General features: G+C 46.2%; 1 protein-coding gene across 3 annotated transcripts in view; it reads left to right on the top strand.

The window, feature by feature from the left end:
- The window catches only part of LARGE1 (LARGE xylosyl- and glucuronyltransferase 1), a 755,508-nt gene that overhangs the window by 195,938 nt on the left and 538,428 nt on the right, over positions 1 to 21,142 (top strand). For all 3 annotated transcript variants that reach the window (XM_069227932.1, XM_069227934.1, XM_069227933.1), the window contains exon 2: positions 13,941 to 14,114. In XM_069227932.1, the coding sequence (XP_069084033.1) occupies positions 14,009 to 14,114 (106 nt within the window). In that variant the 5' untranslated portion in view covers positions 13,941 to 14,008. The remainder of the gene's footprint in view (positions 1 to 13,940; positions 14,115 to 21,142) is intronic.

The following is a 21,142-nucleotide window of genomic DNA, read 5'->3' as shown; positions in this document are numbered from 1 at the left end:
ACACAAGATGGACGCGTCCAAACCTTACGTACCAGAAGTCATTCTCAGCTGTAGACCTCAAGCATCATAATCATCTGCAGATCAGTCTTGAAGCAGTGGAGCTACCACATAAGGTCAGACATTGGGAAGCACCACTATCAGCCAGGCTACAAAGACCGTGCGGTCGGATGACTCGGACAGCACAGCTATCTTTCAGGTTACAGAGACCAGGAGCCTCTGGGTGTACAGATCGCCAGGCCTCAGAAGACACAGAAATAAGAGGCTCTGGGATCACAAGTTAGAGCCATCCCTCCTGTCCTACAGATGTTTCAGGCATTCACATAAGAGGTCACAACTATCCTCCGTCTTGCACCACTGCATGCCAAGCAGGTCCTGGGCACGCTGGGTAGAATTCCCGTAGTCCCCAGGAAGTGCAGGTGGAGTGAGGGAAACGGACAGGTGGTACCCACTGACGCCTCCCAAACCTGCCTGGAAGGAACCCATCTTAGGAACAGGCATTACCTGCCAGAGAACAAAGATTTCTAAAGTTCCCCTCTTCTTTTCCTGAAGCAATTGCACACAAGAAATGTGGACTGGTATTCAATAAGTGTTATTAGAAATCAAACTACTGCAGAATTTATGTAGAAATGCCGTAGCAAACATCACAAGAATTATGTGAACTACTAAAAACTAACAAAGTAAATAATACCAAAATAGGCAACATGTTATTCTATGAACGCCCCTTGCTACTCAGTCTTCGCCAATTACTGTTGGCATTGAAAAGTCTGCCAGGGGTGCAGCACATGGGCAGGCTGCCTCGTGAGGGCCCGGCGTGGCATTGGCTGTGTCCTTGGCAGAGGAGAAACACGCTCCACTTCTGAAATGCGCTTCTCTGCCCCAGAGAGCTGAGTGCGGCGTTTGTACCGTTTATCAGCTGTCTCGATAATGTGTCCCCGTGATCCGTGACTAGGGCTCACAGCCAGGTTTTATGTTCGTTCTTTTTTATTTACATTTCCTTCTGTGTTTATAGCTATTTATGTTGCTGATTTTAGCTGTTTATCCGTATTTATTTGGGGGTTTGTGAAAGAATACAGCCGAAACTAGTATTTTTTTCAACATTTACTGTAACCGATTAATTTTCACTCAACTTGAGTTCCTTCTATAGTTCAATATTGTGATTACCCATAGATGATAAATCAGTATATTCGTATGTGAAGTTCACATTTTGTATAATCTCTTTGCCTGTTAACAGCCGTTTAAGTCTCAAGTAATACAGAACGTACGGACTTTGGCAATAGCTGAGCTCTCGCCCAGGTTGCACAGATCATAGAGGCGTTCTTTAGACAGCAGAACTGTCCCTCAAATTACACAGAACAAACTTGGTTTGACTGCACCAGGAGACAGACAACTCTAAGATTGCACAGAACTCCCAGGTTCAGCATCAGATCGAGCGATCCATGGGTGAATGGAATTTACATCTCGGGGCCTGAGGTAGCGGAGCTGTCTCTCAGGTTACACTTTGCTGATGCTCAGAATCGAAGCGTCTTCGTGAGCTGGGATCTTGCCGCTTGAAGCACAGCCGCTTTTCTACCACACCCTTGCGTCCATGAATGCTGCGCATTGGATGTTTGGTATTGTGAGTTCACTTCGGTTATTTAAATGCCTTTTATTAGTTTCTGCCATACAGCAGGTCTGGCCGTTAACGAGTGCATTAACAGGAGCCCTTTGTGCACGATCTGACTCGCCCTGTCTTCTCCCACTCTTTCCTTCGGATTTATTTTTCTGGGTGCATTCGGGCAAATAGGCCCCTGGATGAAGATGCCAGCATCCTCCCACTGACATTCTCGTCTCATTCCGCCGCATCCCCTCTGCCGTGGCGTGGAGCTCTCCCTGCAGTGCCCGTCATGGCCCGCAGGGGGCAGGAGTATTGTAAGCTAGTTAAAGGATAGGGGACATCTCACGAATTCACTTTGCGAGCTTGACTTTTGTGTAATACAAGAAACCCTCGCGATGCACTGTGCACAACAAAAACTGTAAAATGCCTTCGTGTGGCAGCCGCCCACTCGCGCGCAGACATCATTTCTGTAAGACTCCAGGGAGGCAGCGTTGCGGCTCTACCCTGCAGTCGGTGCTTCAGATCTGCAAGGGGTTTGTCGGGGGAGAGAGAGATTCGGTACTAGGACATTGATTGGGGGTGGGGGGTGCAGTTGTGCCTGTTGGACATGATCAGTGGCATTTTAACTCCATCCATCTTCATGGCATTCATCTGATATTTTAACCACCCATCAGTGACCATCCACCCCCTTTCCCCAACTGTGTGCCAAACAGATGCCCACACCCTGCTCTCTATACGTTAAATATTCGTCTGGTTGAAAGCAGGCGTCAGGAGAGCAGGGGAGCAGGAGTTTTGGAAGTCCATACCAGCAAGCACAAGTTTCCCTGAACTGGGGGGTCTTCCGAACTACCTAGCAATATCCCAACTCGAATCTGTCAGGAACAGAGGCGTAACAAAACAGGAGCCCCTCCCCCTGCAAGATGTGCTTAAGGCCCCCCTGCACTCATGTAGGGGCTGTGGGGCCCCCTCCAGAATGGCTAAGCCTGCCCCCCCGCCCCCCCTCAGCAAATGTTACGCCCCTGGTCAGGAATTTATGTATGTGTATGGTGGTTCTTTAGTGCAACCTTGGCTAACAGGCAGCGGAGCGCTGAACAATGTCAAGGGCCAGCATAAAGTCAACGAGTAGTTGGAGAGGAGAGAGCTTTGAAGAAGTGAGGGCCATATGTATTAAAGCATTTTTCCATAGACACAGAATAGGTGAAACCCTTTCATACATCTGGCCCTGAGTTTCAACCTCACTCTTCAGATACTGAGGAATGTATTGAGGTGCACTCAATGCATACATTGAGCGATAGCACCGTGCTGGTGTCCCTGGAGCCTGACCCAATCCTGGACCAGAGTGGTCTCTTCTCTCTCGCCTCTCTGCGGATGGTCTTCTGCGCTGATGCTCTTGCACCAATGGAAATCTGCGTGGAGACTGAGATCCCCGGCCTGGCATGGTTCAGTATGTCAGTGGCTCCACTGCCTTCATCTGCACTTCTCATCTCTTGCTTGATGATGATGAAAGTGTTTTATATCGTGCATAGCTACTCCAAGGAGTGTCCCAGCGCGACGCTAAATCGACATAGGACAGAATGCAATTAATCCTGCTCAAAAAGCCAGGTTTTAAGTTTTTCTTAAATACTGCAGCATTACTCCCTTCGCACAACTCCGGAGATAGTTGGTGGAAAGCTACTGCGCCAAGGTAGGACAGAGACCTTCCTCCCGCTCTGGCACGTTGGATTCTGGGAGTCACTGCAATAATCTCTTAGCAGACTTCAACTTTCTGGGAGGCGAGTAGAATCTGAATCTGGATCTAAGATAGGAAGCCTCAGTTTGCTATAGTGCTCCTATGCACCATAGCGAGAGCCTTAAACCTAACTCTTTTCCTGATGGGAAGCTAATGTACGGCAAGCAGATAGGGTGAGATCAGCATTCTGACTGGCACCTTTAACAGGAGCTGGACTGCTGCATTTTGGACTACTTGAAACCTGTCCAACAGATGTCCCAGTATTCCAAAATACAAGGCATTGCCATAATCTATCCTATAAGTTACCCTGGCCTGGAAAAAAGTTTTTTTTGCCGGGAAGGACAAGAAGTGTAGAAACCTTTTAGCGTTCGTATTATGCCAAAACCATGTGCCCACCAAGGTTCTAACTTGAGGCTTAAAATACAGGTTGTCATCAAATTTAATCTCCAGGTTTGCAATCAAATGATGCTAAATTGGGCTTTGTCAGTAAAAACTGGCATACTTTTATTTTTTGTTTGTGCCTTGTCTTTGGGGTCTATAAGAGCTAGACAAGATCTAGGAGGTGAGCAGATGTGGCAAAAATATATTGGTCATGTCTCGGGGGGTGTCTTTCACCAAGAGTAAGTGTATGGAGTCCGTTGTGGCCAAACCATCAAAGATGACCTGGAGTTGTCTCCCTGCTCCCACAACCCAGCAGCCAGGCAACCTACCACATACTTGATAGCACTTATGTTGTAACATTCTGTTTTGCACCTTTGTTCCATAGCCTTGAGACTTTCAGCAAAGCCATAGCGGGAGGATTGGGACCCGACGGTCCTAGAGGACAGCCAGGAGCCTATAGCCGTCGCCACATAGACTAAAACTCTCCCTAAGACGCCTTTGTATTCCTCAACTCTAGTGTCTTAGCTCGTTAGGACTATAAGATGGTTTGGGGCAGTGTCTCAGTTCCAAAGGACCAGAATGAGTTGCACACAGAGGCTAATTCTGGAAATGTAGCGAGAGGCAAATGCAGAGAGTATGTTGACACAGAGGAGCAAACTCACTTTCACTGTAGCGGCTACCCGTAGCTGTTCTGAGTAGCTTCTCTGTGGTGGGAGGGCAGGTATGAGAGGTTGGAGGGTAAAATTCTTGTGACAGGGATTGCTTCCAAAAAAAGTGAGACAACTATTTTAGAGAGGAGGCCTCTTCTTTTAAGGCTGCCTTCTTGTCAACATAAACTTAAAACAAAATCTTTCTACCTTGTTCTGCGTAACTAGCAATAACCAACTATCCAGATCCCAAAGCCTCCTTTGGCTCGACACATGGTTGGGTTTTCAAACCTATTATAATACATTTGTGTGGATAGCCCTGCACCCTGATTGGAGTGTGTTGTGTGCCACAAAGCCCTGCATAGTGTTCTTCCTCCCACCAAAATTGTGTGCGCGGGAAGATGTATGACAGGGCAGGTCAGTACATTGAGCAGGCATGTACACGTTTAACCTCGGGGAATTACTTCTAGGATGAGTAAAAGCCTAGCAGTGTGGAAAGGTCTCATGTTCCTTTCAGGTGGTTCTTCTATAAGAACGCAGAACTCCATGGACTACGAACTATTCAAATGAATGTTCTGATAACCAGAGACTAGGGTAGGGTGGGGTAAGCTGGGATGGTGGAGTGATTATCTTGTAACAGGAATGCCTTCATTCAGTATGACCTATCGGGAAATGCAATTCCTCCGGGGGAAGGTGGTCGTTATCAGAACATGCTTACTGCGCTAACGGTATGAGTTATGTACTTTGTGAATGGTTCACTGAGATTTCAGGGAGAAGATCTTAAAAGGAGGGTTTATTATTTCCTGAACTGCTTCGACAGAGAAGCATTTGGCCGGGTTTGGAACGGCAAGAAATTCTCCAGTGTTTATCGCTAAATTTGTTGCTGTCAAAAAACACATTTTCCGATGGCCGTCCTGACCTGGTGAGAAGGACGGGTCATGGATCCTGACAAGTTATATTGCTGTTGTTCCGACACAGCTGGCTTCTTGCGAACCAGCGACCCGCGAGTAAATTGGCAAATTGATAAGACTGCGTCTCTTTTCCAGCCTAGTGGCTTCCTTGATTGCATTAGGCTTGACAGCCGCATGATGAGGGTAGAGGAACAGAAGAGCGTGCTGCTAACTAACCCGGATGATCTCTCCTTCCATCATCTCCTAATGAATTTAAGAAAGTTGAGCTCTCGGCTAGACTGCTTTTGCGTCTGACAGCATCGTCAGTGCTTTAGTAAATTGACATAAATTGTTTTGAGTCTTAATATACTCTGATGAAGGGGAATATGATTCCATCAAGTCTGACAGCCAGGGCTGTTCACTCCATCGGCTATTTCGGGGATTTCTAATCGCCCTTCCAGCAAGGCCATCGAAGTAATTGGAAGGTGAAGAAAAGATGGCGCTGGCATCTCCCTGTGTTATCAATAAGTGTGGCGGATTCTGCCGTTGTCCGTAGCGCCAGAGCTACAGCATTGTTTTTATTTTTTACTTTTTATGATTAGGTCCCAAGTTTCTTCTTTATATTTAATTTTCGCTGCATTGGACAAATGTATATTTAATCCAGTTTTTCTATTAAAATAACTGCACGGTGAAGGGTTTCAGAAATCTGGTTTGGCGCAATCTAGCTATTATGGCCTAGTTTAATTAATTTTAATTACTTAGAGTGTGGTCAGACTGCTGCAATTGGAAAAAGAGAAAGCAAACTCATTGGCAGCATCGCCCTTGCTGCTGTCCAGGGTGACGTTAGCCCGAGCACACTATGTAGGGTTGGCCAGTTCGAAGAGGATGGAGTAAAGCCAGGCAGCTTGGAAGAGACCTAGGTGGTGGCCAGGACAGTAGTGTGTGTTCTTAGATATTTCAGGATTTTCAGGTCTCCAATTTCCCCAAGAAGTAAGTATCCTTCACCACTTCCCCAGTATGCCTTGAGTAGTGAACTGTTGCCAGGAGCATTAGCCACCTGGGAGGTGTTGGTCATGGAAGAAACAGCCACACCTCCTTTCATGTGTCTTGGAGTAGGAGGCTTCTGGGAGTTCGCAGGTGCCACGATGCATCTGAAACACTGTAAGCTGACTTTTGCCTTATATAGATACCGGCTTTTCAATATTACAGGAGGTCCTTCATTTGTCATCTACATCTTTGGTAGAGGTGTACCGGGGACATGGAAGACGAGGCTGGGCATTTAAAAATGCAAGTGCGGATGGCAATCTTGTATGTTAGCAAATCTAATGACAAGATTTAGACCATGAGAGGACATGGCACCTCCCAAGATGCCCAAGGAAGGAGAAGGTGTCGCTAAAACAGACATAGTGATAGAGCTGCCCTTTCTTGTCTCCGCCTAAACTCTTTTCCACCAAAGCTGAGCAATCTCAAATGTTTTTCCTGTGTACAACCCGCAGAGGAGTGGGCAAAACGAGAGACTGGTGTTATAAGTGCCATACTGCATGTATGTTGCGATCAAGAGCAGTCCTAAGAGGCAGGGATAGCATTATGAAAGGTATGTTTTAAATACGACCCAAAGATTCAAGTTGCAGTGTCCAAAATATGCGACAATGACAGGTAAGACAGTCCTCCTTCGAGGTCCTTCAAACGAATTTACAGGCACCTATTGAAAGCAAAATCGTTTGAACTTTGACCTTGCCTTATCATCCATTCAGTGAACGAGATTTCATTTTAATGTAGCAACTATTGAAGTGCCATAAAAATTGGAAGTCATTTTCTTCCTTTTCAAACATGCTAAATTAAAGTGCATAATTGGAGATGATGTTTGGGATTTTTACAAAGATTCGTAGGAGTGGAACAATGTAAGCTGAACTTTCTTCCCATGCGTTTATCATCAAGCTGGAGTTTCTAGCCTCACTTCCTTTTAGGCCTCGATTCAGTTTGTTTTGTTACAATTACCTATGCAGCACGTGTTTGTGCAGAGTTTACAATTACAAGCTGTGTGGTGTTTATCGAGCCTGATAATTACTGGACGCTCAAAGTTTTCCATCATTAAATTTCGACTGGTCAAACCTGACAGAATTTAATGGGGGCAAAAGGCCGGGTAAAAACCGGAACATGCGGATTTTCGTGCGGACGGCGCCGCACTCTGCATCATGGGCCCCGCTTGTGCGCATAATATGTGGTAGTTATCAACACATTATGTATTCTAAGTCCCGGGTCACCCATAACTGAGGTCGTAGAGTACCAAGATCAACGTGCCTTGCAATCCGCTGTCTCAATCCATATTATCACTAATAAACAAGCCGCCTATTCAGGGTGAATTCAAATCCAAGTACTGAGATCGGCGTTACTCTCACTTTTAAACAAGGTCAGCCCCAGACTTACAATTTATCTATAGGGGACTCAGTCTTTAATTAAATGTTGTTGGCTAAAAAGTTAACACGATGTTCCCATACATTACCTGGGCAAGCCTTCTTACTGAATGGTTGTCACACGAAAGAGGTCTTCACTGTGATTTATTTACCGTAATTCACACACTTGAATTCATTTGAGATATATATAGTTTTCCTAACAAAATAGTTACATTGATGCGTAAAACAGCATTTCTTCTTTTTTCAGTGCTGTTTTTAAAAAAACAATTCCACAATGACAAAGCTGTTCTCTGTCTTAAAACAACCATGTCAGCCAGGTATAGTTCTCTGCCGATTTGGCAATGCAGAATAGTAAAAAATCTATCTAAGATTAAATTAGTACCAAAAAAATCTAAAATATGAGAATAGAACATATATGCAAAAATAGTTTTTACAACTTTCAGACACCATTAAGCATGAGACATGGGAAATAGTCAAGGAGAACAACGCACAGGTGCTCAAAGGGGATGGTGACCAAGACTACAAGGCGCTAGAGAAAAAAGCGCTCAGCCGGAATAAAGTGATCAAGTGAGAACAGCAGTAGACAAAATATGTGAATAAGACAGAGTAACAGAGCATCATATCACAGTGTTGGCAAGTTGTAATCCATACGTTCTTTCCTAAGAACAAGGTCATTTGGAAATGTCTTTCCGTCTCTAAACCGCGATGGCGTTTCAATCCCGGATTGAGTCATCATCAGGATGGACAAAGAGACACAGCAACATGTCTGTCCTCTGGCACCATGAGCTCCTGTGTCTGCAGATACAGCAGGATCCTGCCTCTGGGATGCACAATGGCAGCAGCAGAATAGTTTTGTTAAGGCACTTTAGAGAAGCTTGGGTGGGATCCGGTGGGGTGGATGCAACCACGCTGGTGGAGACAAGAGAACGCGCACCAGCTCATATCCTTCACAGTTGGGTTTGAAAGCTGGATAGACCGTGTTCAGAAGTCATGCACGATTAATATTTGCTTAGAGAGACTACATTGGGCTAGATTTGACGAAACGTGGTGAAAAAGGGAAACTAGGCAGCCACGTTCATGCTTTAAAGGTGTCACCTCAGCAGTGGATAAAGCAAGTGAGTGCCACCCACACATTGCCCTCCAAAAGATGCTCTAAAGGCATCCCCTCGGCAGTGGAGGAAGCAGAATGAGTCCTGATTTCACACTGTTCCCCAAAACACCATGGTTCATGTTTGCTGTCTTTAAAGAAAACCTTTCTACTCAATGAAAAAACTGATATCCAAGGTGGCGGTAGGCAGGTGGGTGGTTGGCTTGACACTTCCTTCACCTGATTGAATTTTGTTGGCCCTTGGAGAATGTCTGTTGAATAGAAGTGCTGAGCCTGGGATAGGCAGGCACATGCCTAGTCAGCCATCTTCCAGCAGCCAGGAGGGGTGTCCCCTGTTAAGTGCCACCCTAAACTGAGAAATGGTAGAAACCAGTGACGGTACATCCAATCAGGAGCTTTCTCTGCATTTCAGAGGCATACAGAATTTTGGCCAATGGATTTCACTCTGGCACACAAGCTAGAATCAAAGATAGAGAAATGTATACGGTCGGTTCAGCAGATGGGGTAGAAATGAGCAGGTCTGATGGGGCCTGGTGGCCTTGCTGCTATATTTTCTATTTACATGCATATACACACCCACACACACACATGCTTTCATCAGGGTTTTCAGGATTCAACAAACCCGCCAAAAATGAACAGTGCTTTATACAAATTCTCTGCAGTTCAAAGCTAAGTAATAGTTGTTAACACATCTCAAAGGACTCTTTATTCACTTCGATTCGTGCAGCTATCAAATGAGAGGCAACATTGCCAGTTATCAGTGCAAGGAAGGGACATTGGTTGTGGATGGTGTTATTGTTCTGCTAGTGCATGGATGGGGCATTGGGATGTGGATGGTGTTTGTGTTCTGTTAGCGCCCGGATGGGACATTGGTTGTGGATGGTGTTAGTGTTCTGCTAGTGCAAGGATGGGACATTGGTTGTGGATAGCGTTAGTGTTCTGTTAGCGCATAGATGGGGCATTGGTTGTGGATGGTGTTAATGTTCTGCTAGTGCAAGGATGGGACATTGTTTGTGGATGGTGTTAGTGTTCTTTTAGTGCGTAGATGAGGCATTGGTTGTGGATGGTGTTAGTGTTCTGTTGGCGCATGGATGGGGCATTGGTTGTGGATGGTGTTAGTGTTCTGTTAGCGCATGGATGGGGCATTGATTGTGGATGGTTTTAGTGTTCTGTTAGCGCCTGGATGGGGCATTGGTTGTGGATGGTGTTAGTGTTCTGTGGGTGCATGGATGGGGCATTGGCTGTGGATGGTGTTAGTGTTCTGCTAGTGCAAGGATGGGACATTGATTGTGGATGGTGTTAGTGTTCTGTTAGCGCCTGGATGGGGCATTGGTTGTGGATGGCGTTAGTGTTCTGTTGGCGCATGGATGGGGCATTGGTTTTGGATGGTGTTAGTGTTCTGTTGGCGCATGGATTGGGCATTGGTTGTGGATGGTGTTAGTGTTCTGTTGGTGCATGGATGGGGCATTGGTTTTGGATGGAGTTACTGTTCTGTTGGCGCATGGATGGGTCATTGGTTGTGGATGGTGTTAGTGTTCTGCTAGTGCAAGGAAGGGGCATTGATTGTGGATGGTGCTAGTGTTCTTTTAGTGCGTAGATTGGGCATTGGTTGTGGATTGTGTTAGTGTTCTGTTGGCGCATGGATGGGGCATTGGTTGTGGATGGTGTTAGTGTTCTGTTAGCGCATGGATGGGGCATTGATTGTGGATGGTGTTAGTGTTCTGTTAGCGCCTGGATGGGGCATTGGTTGTGGATGGTGTTTGTGTTCTGTTAGCGCCCGGATGGGGCATTGGTTGTGGATGGTGTTAGTGTTCTGCTAATGCAAGGATGGGACATTGGTTGTGGATGGTGTTAGTGTTCTGTTAGTGCATAGATGGGGCATTGGTTGTGGATGGCATTAGTGTTCCGTTAACGCATAGATGGGGCATTGGTTGTGGATGGTGTTGATGTTCTGCTAGTGCAAGGATGGGACATTGTTTGTGGATCGTGTTAGTGTTCTGTTAGTGCTTAGATGGGCCAGTGGTTGTGGGTGGTGTTAGTATTTTGTTAGCGCATGGATGGGGCATTTGTTGTGGATGGTGTTAGTGTTCTGCTAATGCAAGGATGGGGCATTGATTGTGGATGGTGTTCGTGTTCTTTTAGTGCGTAGATGGGGCATTGGGTGTGGATGGTGTTAGTGTTCTGTTGGCGCATGGATGGGGCATTGGTTGTGGATGGTGTTGATGTTCTGCTAGTGCAAGGATGGGACATTATTTGTGGATCGTGTTAGTGTTCTGTTAGCGCCTGGATGGTGCTTTGGTTGTGGATGGTGTTAGTGTTCTGTTGGTGCATGGATGATTGGTTGTGGATGGTGTTAGTGTTCTGCTAGTGAAAAGGATGGGACATTGATTGTGGATGGCGTTAGTGTTCTGTTAGCGCCTGGGTGGGGCATTGGTTGTGGATAGTGTAGTGTTCTGTTAGTCCTGGATGGGGGATTGGTTGTGGATAGAGTAGTGTTCTGTTAGCGCATGGATGGGGCATTTGTTGTGGATGCTGTTAGTGCTCTGTTAGCGTCTGGATGGGGCATTGGTTGTGGATAGTGTAGTGTTCTGTTAGTCCTGGATTGGGCATTGGTTGTGGATGGTGTTAGTGTTCTGTTGGCGCATGGATGGGGCATTGGTTGAGGTGTTAGTGTTCTGTTGGCGCATGGATGGGGCATTGGTTGTGGATGGTGTTAGTGTTCTGTTGGCGCATGTATGGGGCATTGGTTTCGGATGGTGTTTGTGTTCTGTTGGCGCATGGATGGGGCATTGGTTGTGGATGGTGTTAGTGTTCTGTTGGTGCATGGATGGGGCATTGGTTGTGGATGGTGTTAGTGTTCTGTTGGGGCATGTATGGGGCATTGGTTTCGGATGGTGTTCGTGTTCTGTTGGCGCATGGATAGGGCATTGGTTGTGGATGGTGTTAGTGTTCTGTTGGCGCATGTATGGGGCATTGGTTTCGGATGGTGTTCGTGTTCTGTTGGCGCATGGATGGGGCATTGGTTGTGGATGGTGTTAGTGTTCTGTTGGCGCATGTATGGGGCATTGGTTTCGGATGGTGTTCGTGTTCTGTTGGCGCATGGATGGGGCATTGGTTGTGGATGGTGTTAGTGTTCTGTTGGCGCATGGATGGGGCATTGGTTGTGGATGGTGTTAGTGTTCTGTTGGCGCATGTATGGGGCATTGGTTTCGGATGGTGTTCGTGTTCTGTTGGCGCATGGATGGGGCATTGGTTGTGGATGGTGTTAGTGTTCTGTTGGCGCATGGATGGGGCATTGGTTGTGGATGGTGCTAGTGTACATAGTTGTTGGAATGTTGTTGGCGTTCGTAGCACATGGCGGTTGGCACTTGGCAACGGATTGTTTGAGTCCTTCCCTTTTCCCTCCTATGGTGACAGTTTTTATTAGTATTTTTTGACACTCACTCTTTTAGTAAAAAGGAAAAGAAATGGATGAGGGTCACTTCCGGTACCAGATTCTGGTCAGCCCCCCCTTCAGTCTCAGGGCCCCTCAAGTGAGAGATGGAACTGCCTCGGGCTTTCATCGGAAACATGCCCTGACTGAGCTCATGCCCTCCCGTCGGATTCTCAGTAGTGAGCTAAATACCGCCCCTGCCCACTCTGCACACTCACAGCTCCCTCCTGGCATCACCCGTGTACTCGTCCCTCATCTGCCCCCCACCAACTGTTAACCTACTCGTGTGCTCTTCTGTGGTTCCCCAAAGCGGTACTGGACGCCCCCCATCCTGCTGTCTCCCTCTGTCTGTCATCCCTCCTTGCTCCCTGCCGCCGACTGCATCCGCGTGACACTCATTCCAAAGCAGAACTTAAAATAATAGATGTCATAGCTTTTTTAATGAAGCTAATAAAATGTGTGGCTGAGCTTTCCAATGTGATTCACGGTGTCAGAAATAAATGTACAATAGTCACCGTGCTGCACTAAATCTGCCCGACGCTCTCTGCTGGAGGGGCGTGCCCCTTCCTGGCCTGGTAACTAGACCAGAGCGGGCCTTTAACTGGTCTCTGAGATGCTAAGGCCATTGATACATCATGGGTTCAACCATCACCACAGCCTCGCAGTGTGGTTGTGTTTCACAGACTACTTCGCTGTGTATGTTTAGTCGTTTGTATGCCACGGTGGTTGGTGGGTTTTGGTGTCTGTCTGGCTTTGAGCATTACTTCCCAGGCCAGAGTCTAATTTCTGGTTGTTTGAGTGCATCATCAGTAAGTTGGGTGGGATACAGATGTTACTTTCCTGTGCCAGTTTCTGTCGTATTCTTGTTCAGTGGTTTGGTAATGTTTAGTGTCTGTAGCTAGCAGTCTGCAGTGATTGAGGTATGTATCCTCATTCCAGGTAGGCTGTGTGCAGTACCCAGAGGCAAGGGAGTTTGTGATGTATTGGTGATGTTCACTCTGTCCCTTTAAAAAGGCTCAGTGTGGAACTGTGGGTGTTCTTGCGTTTATTCTTCTATGTGTTCTTCAGTTTTTGTGTACCTTTAGGTATTGTGTACTGTATGTTGAGCACTTATCTGGTACCTCTGAGTTGTACACGCATAGTTCTGTTTAATGTGTTCAGTTGTAATAATGTATCACTGTAAGGTTGACCCAGCACCACAATACCAGATACACATGACTTTAGGAAATTAGAAATCCTAAAAGCAAGTGAAAAGTGTGCCCAAATCATGAAAGCCCCATAAATCCATAGAAGTGGCAGAGGTTTGGGGTATATCCCCTGAATATGGAAGCTACAATATTGAGGTATATATATATATATATATATATCTATCTCAAAGACAAAATATTGAATTGAAAATATCAAGAAGTATAGATATTCTGTAACTAACTCCAGGTATATGTACCTTGATGATATATATCTTTAAGGTACGTAGATGTGGAGTTAGGAATAGTAAATCTATACTTGCTCTTTATGCACTTACCTTTTGACATTTTTGCCTTCGTTATTATGTCCACGATTTTCATGTACCTGAATATTCTTTGCCTTGATATTCGGTAGTAGAACCAAAGTTTTGTAGTAACATACATAATGGCCTACTTGACGTTCCAACTGGGATATCGTTTTTTACTTATTGCGAGTGTTGGTGTCGAAGCTCTGCATAGATCCTCCTAAGTGATGACTCTCGCTCTCTCCTTCCTTGCAGTTGGTGACATGCGGGCGGGGGCTTCCGCCATGCTGCCTGCCTAGAACCAGACCCGCCACTCTGAGAGGATGCTGGGGATCTGCAGGGGGCGAAGGAAGTTCCTGGCTGCCTCGCTCACCCTACTCTTTGTTCCGGCCGTCACTTGGATTTACTTGTTTGCCGGGAGCTTTGAAGGTAAGACGAGGGGTAAGCTGTCCACCACCACAGACTTTATTGAAAGAGCCATGGTGTATATATGGCATTGTGTTTTGCATAATGGTAAGAGCTTTGTGTAGGGTGCGAGTGTGAGCAGTAGTGGCTTCAGAACTCCACATGCAAGTAGCAGAACGCATCACTGTAGAGATGCTCATAGATCTGGATAAGGAAGATCCATATGTTTGATCCTGAGGGTCCTGTGTTAAGAGAAAGGCACATCTGTGATAGATTCTCATTTTAAGAGGCACTGTGGAGTGAGCAGCACATTGAAGTAGGGTTTAAACAACAGTGATATGGCTTCCCAGTTGATAGAAAAACATTTGTTTGAAAGCAAATGAGTATCACCAAAAAACCAAGGCTTTCTCCAAGCTCTGCCTCTTTGCCGCAGTCCAAATATGATTGACCCTTACCCCTACTAATCTAAGAGTCAAGTGCCCCTCCAGCATGTCACTTTTGAGAAATAATATGCATCCTCCAAATGTTTCAGATTTGTGAGAGCTCTCTTTTTAATATGTCTTCTTTGAGTGGTTTGTTGACCTCAGACTTTGAATGCTTCACTCTAATCTTGAAGTGTGCATGTGTATTGCACACACGACAAAGATGACCTCAAAGCACGCATGAGGCACAGTCACGAAACGCGAGCTCACCAGCAGTTTGGAGTGTGTTTAAGGCAGCCCAGTGGATGGGTGCATAAGGGCGGCTGGTCAAGCTTACAGTATATTTTAATGCACTCACCTTGAGTGCTCCTTTGCTGAAAAAGAGGCATTACAAGTGGAAACGGTCAATGGTAAAGTGAGTATGTCTGGTGTCGGCTTCCAACATTTGGCTTTGACAATGTTCTTTTTGTCATGATTTTTGAAAAACATTTTATTGAGGAAGCTGACTGGCACTCATCAATTTAAAAATAAAAATTGGCTAAAAGCAAAAAATATTTTTTAGTTCATAAAGCGCCGTCGTAATCCCTTGAACTGAAGGGAACTGTGTTGTGCGGATGTGGTAACTTCTCACGATGAAGCTAGCCAGTGACGGAGGAAATGTGGCACAGTGGTTAGAAGTGCCACTTTTGGAACCTGAGGACTCAAATTTTGATGTCTACACTTGTCTCACCATCGTGTGATTCCAATCACTTAATCTCCCCATGCCTAAAAGTTGAAATATAAAGTGTATTTGTGTAATCCCCAGGTAATGCACACAATCATACAAATTCCTCCCAACCCCTGACGTATTGTAGAGTTCTCTGCTACTTCATAGCTAGGTTTGCGCTATGCAATGCCTGTACATACATACATACTAAAATGGGCTGACCAATATCAGCTTGCTGTGCGGAAGAGAAATGTGAATGACACAACAAAGACCAATGCTTGAAGAGAGCTGGCTGAAAGCCCCTATGGGTAAATTTAGTCAGTATATCATTTTAGTCAAATCAAAAGATCTTGGCTAATGCCAGACCTATAAACCAGTATGGAGAAATGGCTAAGTACAATGACTGCAACTAATATAGAGGAATGCCTAAGTACAATGACTGTAATTTGTAGGGTGAGGCCCCAAAAGGGGCAGGGCAGAGGCATTATAAGAACAGTGGCCTCTGCTAGGACAGGACATGGAAATAAAGAAGTGGGTACTGGAATGAAACTATGAAGGGAGCTGGTGCAGTCGTATAGACAGCCAGGCCACCTCTCAGTGGCTCAACTCTTGCAGCTTCAGTTGCATCAGGAAATCCATCAACATTCAAGAAGTGGTTTCTGGTGAATGGCTCGAGTTTGTTTTAAGCATTGTCCGTGTGGGCGGCACCCATGACTTCCAAGGCCCAGCTGTGCAACTGTTGGGTCAAAGAATAGACTAAAGGCGACCTTTAGAACTTGGTCTATGGCTCAGTACTTGATTATTCCTTCCGTTTTATCCGCAATTCTGTAACAGCTGCTGCCGACCAAGATGAAAGTAGATGTGCTCAGTAGAAGAAATGCTGTTGGTACACGTAAATAAAGATATAAAGAGATAAAAGTTGCATACAAGCCTTTGTAGTCACCAGGGACACAGACTATCTGTTCTTTTAAGAAAGGAGATGGGAGGAGCCCAAGCACCATGGTGGCTGCTTCTTTGCTGCCCCCTTCCTTCAGCCACCCCAACCCCTCCACCCCCCCCCCCACACACACACACACACAAGATCTCAAAAGCAGGATAGTTACCCACTTTGGAAGTTATTGAGTTTTTTCTGAAGGCAGTTGGGCAGGCATGACCTTGCTACTCTATACTGAACGACTGTGCGCTGGGGAACCCTCTCTCCCCTCCTCAGATGCATTTGTACGTAGAAGTGATGACCAAGCATAGACGGTTTCTCTAGTGAAGTGATCCGCTTGAAGTGTAGCGGGAAGATTGGTTGAAAGAATGTTGCCAGATTTGTGAAAAGGGAAGTTGAGGTAGCGTAGCCAGCAAATCTGGAAGGCGGGAAGAGGATTTTGACATCTTCTCTTTTAGAGGACGGAGGAGCCTTCAAAAAACACTGTGAACCTTACTGCTACACCTGGGTCTTAGGGGCTCCACAGGGAGCGCTGCTTAAAGCCCTTCAGCTAAGCTCTGTGCTCCGGATTAAATCTTGCCTGGGAGACCTATGCTTTGTGCATTTCTTCTCATATTCTGCCAGGAAGCATGCTGCAGGGACCCATCACTGCCTGTCCTCTGCATTTCCCTCTGTCAGCACTTTGTGTACTCACCGATAGGTAATGTACCAGGCCTACCCTTGCACTGCTGTCAGCCTGCGGCATGATTTACCCACTGGCGATTGTTTACAACATGAATATAAATAACCATGCAATGCAGGTTGCTGGCGTTTATCTGAGCATTCAGTGCTGTTCTCCGCTGCAGGTAGGTCCTGCTTTACCTGCCATAAACTGCACCAATCAGAGAAGGTGTCCATTAACTACTTGTGCACTGTAATATCTCTGAGACAGAAGAATCCTGCGTACAGGCCACTCAACCGCTGACCATATATCAGAGCATGGAGTGCTCGTGTTGTGCTGCTGCATAAGCTGAATCGTAAAGAAGGCATTAACTGACAGTAAAGGCCTTCTTTGGACAGTGCTGCTGACTCGTTTACTAGTTCACCACTTATCAACCTGAGAGTAAATGACACAGCTTTTTCATATTAAGGCACTCAATCTAGGTCACAATAGGTTGGCATTTTTTTAAATCTAATACTGCAGAAAAAGCTACTTAAACCCTTTAATATTTCCAGCGAGCATATTCCTAATAACAATAATGGACGTTTTACAGAGAATTACCAGGACGCCTTGGTTTAGGTAACAGAGGAGGACCAAAGTATGCCACAGCTGACCAAGTTATACAGCAGGTAAAGGCATATTGTGTGATTTAATGCAGCACATTTGGTGGCAGTATCACATCATTGTTTCAACATTCTTTACACGTTATCACTGATCGGGCAAATGTTTCAGCCCATTAGTGCAATTTTCAGACCTTACTGCAGTCGTCAGCATCTGAAAGGTGACCAGTTATGCTTCGTAGAGCCTGCCACTACACAGCAGCATGCGTGGCAGTCTGGTGGGCACTTCTGTTAGGTTTGAACTTTTACCTAAAGTTTTGCACTTTTTATGCTAAATGAGGGCAACTTTCAGACACCCCTAACATGAGCCAATTCATGAAAGCTATGTGAGATGCCAGTGTCACATAATCCCAAGATATTCAGGAAGAATCAAGATAGCTGAGCCTCTGACCCCATTAGCAGTATTCCACTCCCTGAAACTCCGTGGCCAAGATTTGACCATTACCATTAAAAGTAAAAAACAGAAGCGGAGCGTGGTGGGGGTGGGGGGCCAGTTGGGTGAGAGAAATTAGTATTAAAAAAAAAAAAAAAAAATTACCTCAATCCGCCCCCGCCCCCCCCCCCATCGCGCAGCTCCTCTTTCCTTCACCCCCTGCACAGGCTCCTAGCCTGCCGTCTACCAATCTGAACGCTGCTGTCATTCTGCTGGCAGCATGACAGCAGTGTTTCGATTGGCCGGAGTGCCCAGCCACCCAGCCAGTGCGCTCCCAGGCAGACTGGGAGAGTCTGCCTGCTCTCTCCAACCCGGCACAGAGCTTAGTGCGCATGTATGTTTGGCCAGCCTGAGACGGCTGAGCACTCCCCCTCTGTGGGCCCCACCCCTTCTACAAACACCGATAATAAACATAGTTTATTATCTTTGTATTGCAAAAGTTTGGCAGCAGCTGCTGCTGGAGGGGGGGGAGATGCTCCTCCGCCCTACCGGACAAGCAGCCCCCGGTAAAAAACAAGGTAAGTCCCCTGTAGCTCACTCCGGCTTCTGACTATCAACAGCCTGCACTTGATGCTGCAAGAAATGCAAAAGTTAGGTTTACTACCAGCCTCCTCTGGTTGGCATTCTCAGGAGACAGTGGTGTGGTGTGATGCTTATGATGTGTGGGCAGAAATTCATATGTCGTTTCTGGGACGAGCTCTGGGTCACCGTCAACAACATCTTTTCCATTCAAATTAACATCAGTTCGACAATTGCACACTTGAGATTTTTTTCCTGCCTCTGAACTCTCTGAACATATCTGAGAAAATGCCTTCTGAGATGTCTGTTGCTGGCTAATGCTGTCAGAACGAAACTAGAAGCAGGCAAATAACATTTCTATGCGCACTTTGTGGGCTTGGGGCAATTGTATTTGTAGTTGCAATAATTTAGTTTTAGGCGATAAAGATGTTGTCTGTATTAGGCTGTTGCAGGACATGGTCAGTTGGCACCCGCAAAGGGACCAACCCTGATAGTGCCAAGTCTTGTATACAGCTAGTGGTTGCCATTAAACAGCTTGTTCACTTCAAATGCTATTGCCTGTTCAGTTTATTCAACCACTTACTAATATCTAGTATTTTCCTGCAAATGGGAATGTTACTTGAAAGTAGGCTTGTATCCAACTCTCAACCTTATCGTTATAGCATGTCACAATAACATACTAATGGCCCAGATTCTATATGGATGACTTTAGGTACACGCCTGATAAGTCAAATGATTTTGGTCGAACCCCATTCGGGGGGGGGGGGGCTCACAGGGCAGACAGGGGCTTTGGGCCCCGATTGTGGTGGTTGAGGTTGTTTGCCAGTGGAGTCCCGGGGAACAGTTGACTCTCAGGATGGCAGGTGTGAGCAGTCAAAGGCTTCTCAAGGGGTAGTGTAGAGGATAAAAGCTCAGACCCTAAGTCAACGAAAAGACAAAATAACTTATTGTCAAACCCAGTGCTTATCTTTTGAATGAAAGAAAGTACTTTAATCACAAGCATAATCTAATACTACAGAGCGCAATTGGGGGAAATGCAACACAAGGCTGAAATCCTATTTATGATTTTGTGGCTCTATACCCTCCTGTATCCTCCACTTGCCATCACCTGTAATCCCTAGCATGTACTCTAGGATCAGTGCTTAATTTGTGCTTGTTGATTCTGGTGCTGAGCACCAGCACTTATTTTTGCGGGCTGGGGCTTATTCTTCTGCCTAAAGCATTTGCTATGAGCAAAAGACACAAATGGGAAAGACTGAGGAAGTGAAAAACGGAAAAGTGTCACAATGGGAGAAAGCAGAAAGCTGCAAGAGTGAGCTGAAGGGGCAGGGAGTGGCTTTATATGGATTAAAGAGGCCAGAGATGGCTTCCCACATTTAATTGCAGCCGCCATGTGTTTAAGAGGAGGGCTTTGGGCACCAGCACGTTTTTATTTATAAATTAGGCACTGTCTAGGATACAACACTTATCATACGCAGGTGCAGTTTACTCAATCCCCCCAATGCAAATATGCAGCCATCAATTCACCTCACTGCTTATGGTTAAGTGCAAAAAGTCTTAGCTCAGGTTGCAGACCTCAGTCTGCTACTCGCTCTTGTCCTCACGGTTCTCAAGTACTACAAGTTCCTGTGATTTGGAGTTGCTTTCGGACTGATAAAGGACAGATGTGTGCACATTCCTGCCTCTGTGGTGATGGCCCAAGACCTTACTGGAAACTGGTAGACTAGGAAAATTTCAGAGTAGCAGTTCCTAGTGGCAACTCTCGTTTCCGGCAATTGTGGCTTCCCTAGGCCTGGAGCAAATGGACGCTGATGCAGGAGTGCAGCCCTTGGCCAATCTCAAACTTGTTCAGAACTTTGACTGTTGCTGCCTCTGGATCCGTCACGGTGCTGACTTTGGCAATGAAGGAGTTGATTTTTGCAGAAGGCTTAATGGAGTAAAATCAGAAACATTTTGGAAGACCGCAGGACCCTTTGCACACACTTTGCACACACGGGTCGCTACTGCCTTCGCTCACATGAAGCCTCTCGCTCACTCTAACTATTCCTCAAACCATGAAAATACTGGGCTTCGCCTGGGCAGTCTGTCCCTCCAGCGGGGTCAAGCATGCTCCTTTCCTGTCTTAGCAGGCAGGCTTCTAGGCTCTAGGCAAAATCCTCTCTCTTTAAACAGAAAGTTCAGAATTCAGGTGATAATCTTCTCACCTCTCGGAGTTGGCTGTCATGCAGACACCAGTTCTGGTTGCACACCAGTCCGAGCACTCAGCGGAGCACTCCATTCCTCGATCAGTGGCAGGGCTTAGATCCCTCTTTTATAATATTTCCCACAAAGAGGGTGGGGCGAGGGAGGGTGATGTGGATCCACTGTCTGAGGTTTCAGAGGACGTTTGGGGTGGTTATTTTTCAAATGTCATTTACTCACTGTTCCTCGGACACAGCCTTTGTGCAAGGCGATGGCTCTCACAGCTGGTAGCAGTGATGCTGGCTCCAAGCAGGAGTATCCAAAACAAGGGCAGGATAAAGTGTGAGATTTCTGCCCCTGGCTGTCATCAGACTTGAAGTAGTAATCGGGGACAGACCAAAGGGCAGGCCCTGCCTGGAAACTTCCACACCTAAAACAGCAGAAACCGCAGCCCTACCCATCACCCCTACCATCCACCAAATGGAAGTGCACAGAACGAACCAAGCAGGCCTTTGCTAAAAAAGACCCTTATTGGAT

Source organism: Pleurodeles waltl, chromosome 4_1, assembly GCF_031143425.1.
Source record: "Pleurodeles waltl isolate 20211129_DDA chromosome 4_1, aPleWal1.hap1.20221129, whole genome shotgun sequence".
NCBI classification, from domain to species: Eukaryota; Metazoa; Chordata; class Amphibia; order Caudata; family Salamandridae; genus Pleurodeles; species Pleurodeles waltl.
Note: the sequence above shows the minus strand (reverse complement) of the source record. Positions and strands in the feature narration are given on the sequence as shown.